The sequence below is a fragment of the Rhagoletis zephyria genome, unplaced genomic scaffold, assembly GCF_001687245.7.
Source record: "Rhagoletis zephyria isolate East Lansing unplaced genomic scaffold, Rhagoletis_zephyria_1.1 Rzeph_scaffold_00893, whole genome shotgun sequence".
In the NCBI taxonomy this organism is placed as follows: Eukaryota; Metazoa; Arthropoda; class Insecta; order Diptera; family Tephritidae; genus Rhagoletis; species Rhagoletis zephyria.
Window position 1 is genome coordinate 145,740 of NW_016157977.1, and position 5,011 is coordinate 150,750.

Genomic DNA, 5,011 nt, shown 5'->3' on the forward strand with positions numbered 1-5,011 from the left:
ATACATACCTAACCAATTATGCATGTACGCTGAATTCGCCGACAAGCTTTTTTAAAAACGAAGTAAATTAGTACAAATTGTTAGTAATTTTCATTAGAGTTTGAGTAACTCCTTTCACTAAATAGCTTTTAGTAACTTTAACGAGAACTTAACTTATTTTATTTTATTATTTTGGTGCAGTTTTGACAAAATTTTCTTGCTAAAAAATCTTTTGTTACACTATATTTTATTCCTTTGATTGTACATGTTAAATAAAAGCTTGTTTTTAAAAAATATTTTTTTACATTATTTTATTTATTTCTATAACCAATTTACCTAGCTTGGTAAGAAAAGCCCAAATTATTTAAATAACTTGCTAAATTTTTACGGGATTTGGTAAATATTTCTTAACGATATTGGTAAATTTATTTTGCGGCAGCGGCAACACTCGTCACAAATTGTTGGCGGCGACATGAATACAGTGTAAGAAAAATCCTTTTCTACAATTGTTTCCTTATAAAAAGGTTGGTTTCTTTTCATTCCGAATTCGTTCAAAATGTGCTAAGTTAAAAACAGTCTTCCTCCGGGGTTTTTGGACATGGCGGCAATCCACTGGTTCCCCAATTTAATAGTGTTCGCTTTATTTTTGTGGAAACTAAACATGTTTTGCAAGTTCTGGATCACTTCTACATTCTTTCTTCAAATATTTTTCGCGCATTCCAGCTCTTTTTGCGTTTGGTTTTTCGCATCGTGTTTTTATTATATTCGTAATTTTAAATTTTTCAATAAAATCATTTGGTGGTGGTTCATGATTGTGTGTTTTTATTAATAGCACACTGAGGATTTGGCAATAACCTCTTTTATCTATGGGAATAACACTTAAGGGGCAATGTTTATTGTAACAACATTCATATCTCACGGGCGATGTAAGAACAACTTTTTTTCTTTGAATCGACATAATTTAAGCATTTTTGACGCTAGTTCCATTTGAATGAGGAAACATCATCAGCATCATTCACTTTATTTCCAAATTTTCCTTGACTTTGTTTCGATTTTGAACCAGAATGCAAAATAATGTCAATTGACCTTATTTCCGTTCATCTTGTTACCTGTCACCTAATGTCACACATTTGACAACTTGTATCGAAGGTTTTGTAATATACGATGGTCAAAGCTGAAAAAATAAAAAAGGAAAATTGGTTCTGGTTTACCCCATAACCACTCCCGACAAGCCGTATAAGTTTAACAACAGATCTACAAACATAATTTTTTTGTAAATCTATTAATTTTCTTTCCGTCTCATTCACAATCCGATAAAAAAATAATAGAATTAGTAAATTAGTGCATCAAGTAGGAAAATATTGGCTTTTTGTAATAAAAAAAATTGTAGGTTATTGAACTATAAAAATATACGTTGTATTTGACCCTACCTACATACTTCTACTATGTTATGCCTCTGGAGTATTCGGTTTTTTTTTCGTAGCATAGTGTAATTTATGCCGTAAAACTAATGGGTCGATTAAGAATGGCAACCGAACCGAGTTGCGTTGCCAGTGGCGGAAATAGTATTAGAGATCGCAATTGCGTTGCTATGGGTGTGTTCAGAAATCAATCAAGCCAAAGCATCAGTCTGTTTTATTTCTAAGCTATAATTGATGGAAATGTCCAATATGCGCAACCACGGTCAAATGCTGAATTGAAACTTATTTGCATAAACAGCCTTTATTTGCGTTAACTCATGCATTTTCCGCTTTAAAATGCGCATAAGCAGCCGAACAAATGCACGATATTTTTGGGAATTAACTCGGATCCGGGGAATTTTCGATGACAACACTGGTAAAAACGGCCGGCCGTTGTCTTTTGTACAAGTAAAAAAACAAAGCAGGCGGGTTTTGCGTCCGCGGTAGCCAAGTGGTGAAAGTTGTGTGCTACAAGTAGAGATGGGCACGGGCCGGTCCTTTGATAGGGGCCCGGCGGGCCTCTGCGTAAGCCCGCGGGTACGGGCCGGAATATTTGCTGTCAGCACGAACTCGTGCGTGTATGGGCGGTCAGTAAAATTCCATAAAAGCACGAATAAGCATGAAAAAGCCCGTTGCTAATACTACAAATTTAGATAAGCTTTTGTTTTTGTACAAAAAAAAGTAGTACATATGTATGTATTTAAAACTTTTGATAAGAAGATACTTAGTATTTTTGTTTACATATCTGTACATAAATTACCTTCCAGTTTTTCTACTTCCCAGAAAATATATTGGGCCGTATGAATAAAAACTGAGCAATTGCTTTTTCTTAAAATTTCATACCTGTTACTTCATTTTTGTTTGAATAAATCGAGTAAAAGGTCTGAAATTTTAAGAAAAAGCAATTGCTTTTTTTTATTCATACGGCCCATTATAAAAATCTTTGATGTAAAAAATTGATTCGCTTAAGTAAATATATATACATAAACACAAAATTAAAAATATGTACGTATGTATACATACATACAATAAAAGTTGGCTCTTTATTTCCGGGCTGGGACGTGTACCGTCGTGCCGGGCCGGACCGGGCCGGGCCTCACTAAAATTCTTAACGCGCGGGCTCGTGCGTGTTTTTGAAAGTTGATTTTGCACTCGTGCCGGGCCGGGCTTGAAAATTTAGGCCCGTGCCCATCTCTAGCTACAAGCCTGTAGCTGTCAGGTTCGATCCTCGTTTGGAGCGATTGCAAAAAAATTTTTGTTTTTATTATTTATTCAATTTGTTATTTTATTTGATTTATACATTTAATTTTACTTTATTTTATTTTCATTTGCTTTATTTTGTATCACAATTTTTATTTTACTATTAATTTAAATTTTTAGAGTTGAATTTTATTAAAAAGTCAACAACTAACTGAAAGAAACGTTAAAAAATATAGAAATCATAAATAAATGAATAAAAACGAAATAAATGAAAATTCTACTGGCCGTGGGACCCGAACCCACGATCCTGCGGCTCGTTAATCCGCAATACTGCCGTCTGTCAGGGCAAACTTATTATGCGCATTTGTGTGCTAGTTTATCTGCATAAGCATGCTTTTCCATCAGTTATAGTTTAGAAATAAAAGAGACTGATGCTTTGGCTTGATACATTTCTGATCACACCCTATATTGGCAACTTTATTTTTATGGTTGCCACAGCAACTTTGGCTGAGATAACCGATTTCTTTTTTCAACTACATACACCTGGGTTCAGCTAATTACCACCGAAATTCAAAATGATATTGATTTGCAACTTTCGTTTATTTATTTATTTTTAATAATTTTTATTACAATATAGTTCAATCTATAATAGAAACCACGTAAATAATAGTTTCAAAGTTTGCACAAATTTGAAAAAATTTATCAAACTTAAAAAAAGGTTTATCAAAATTTACAAGTTTTAGTCAGAATATTTTGGAAAGTTTCGGGTATGCAGTTTTGTAGTCCATTTAATTTTACTATAATAAAGTTCACGTTTCAAGTCGCTAAAAATTACCGTTGATTTTTTAGAATTTTTTTGTGGACGGTGTTGCGGATTTTTTTCATATAAAAATAGATTTTGATGATCCGTTATATGGAATAAAATGCGCAACACCCTGCACAAAAAAAATCCAAAAAAATCAACCGTAATTTTTTATTATTTTTAAATGAAAATTATTAAAAATAAATAAATAAACGTAAGTTGCAAACAATATCATTTTGAATTTCGGTGATAATTATTTGAACGCAAGTGCACATATTTTGCAGCTTCAAAATTCTATTAACTTCATTTAACTATAGTTGATATTCATAATATAATTCAACTTAGATTGCGTTGTTATTCATAACCGACTTTTTCGACACTTATGTTCTCTATTTCAAACAAAGTACTTAAAATTTATATTTTTGTAGGGAATACCTGGGTAAGCAACTGGAGAAGGAAAATGAAAACCAGCCACAAAAAGGAGGTTCAGCGCCAATCACAGGCAAAGCTTAGATGGACAAAAAAATGCGTTAAATCGGCTGTATGATAAACATACTACATATGTATGTAGCCTATTTAGTAAATAATGAATGTATTATACCCCTTTAAATAATAAACACCATACTTTTTTCCCGTTAAAAAGAATAACATTATTTTCCGTTATACAGAGTATTCTGAAATTTCAAATTAAATATACAACGTGTAAAATAATAACTGTCGCACTTACGTTTTTTGAATTACGATATGGTAAGCTGTATTTTGATTAACTCATGATTCATTCATAAAAATATAAACTATTTACGACATATTTTAAACATTAATTTCAAAATTTTCGCAGGCGGCCCGGACGAGTTCGTTTAATATTTCGTACCATATTTTTGTTAAATCCTTTTTGAAATTATCAAAGGTCATGTTATTTATGTTACCTAGTTCGCTTGGCATACAGCCCCAAACTCTCTAATCCGATGGGTTTTTAGTATAGGTTAGGTGATCTCGGCTGCCCGTATGATAAACATACTACATATGTATGTAGCCTATTTAGTAAATAATGAATGTATTATACCCCTTTAAATAATAAACACCATACTTTTTTCCCGTTAAAAAGAATAAAATAATTTTCCATTACACAGAGTATTCTGAAATTTCAAACTAAATATACAGCGTGTAAAATAATAACTGTCGCACTTACGTTTTTTAATTACGATATGGTTAGCTGTATTTTGATTAACTAATGATTCACTCATAAAAAAAAAAAATAAAAACGAGCTCTCGCCAGAGCAGAACAGTGGCATGCTCCACGATTTCGATTTCCTCCTCATCGCGGCAGCTACGCAGTAGTCGTTTGACTGCAAACCCATTCTAGTAGCGTGGATTCCCATCAGGCAATGCCCGGTGAGAACTCCAATAACGTGCCGCAACAGTGGTCGCTCCAAGTGGAGTAGAGGGCGAGATCTACGCTTGTCCAGCTTAGGCCAGATTTGTCTTGCTATCCTGCAAGTAGGATCCGCAGACCATCTTATATTAGCTCGTCCGACAAAGTTGTTCTCCAGCCAGAGCTTACAAGAAGATA

At 33.3% G+C, this 5,011-nt stretch overlaps 1 protein-coding gene across 2 annotated transcripts in view; it reads left to right on the top strand.

Annotated features, from left to right (window-relative positions):
• Positions 1-4,058, top strand: part of VhaSFD (V-type proton ATPase subunit VhaSFD) — a 126,245-nt gene extending 122,187 nt beyond the window's left edge. For both annotated transcript variants that reach the window (XM_017614774.1, XM_017614775.1), the window contains one exon: positions 3,870-4,058. In XM_017614774.1, the coding sequence (XP_017470263.1) occupies positions 3,870-3,954 (85 nt within the window). In that variant the 3' untranslated portion in view covers positions 3,955-4,058. The remainder of the gene's footprint in view (positions 1-3,869) is intronic.
• The last annotated feature ends 953 nt before the right edge of the window (positions 4,059-5,011 follow it).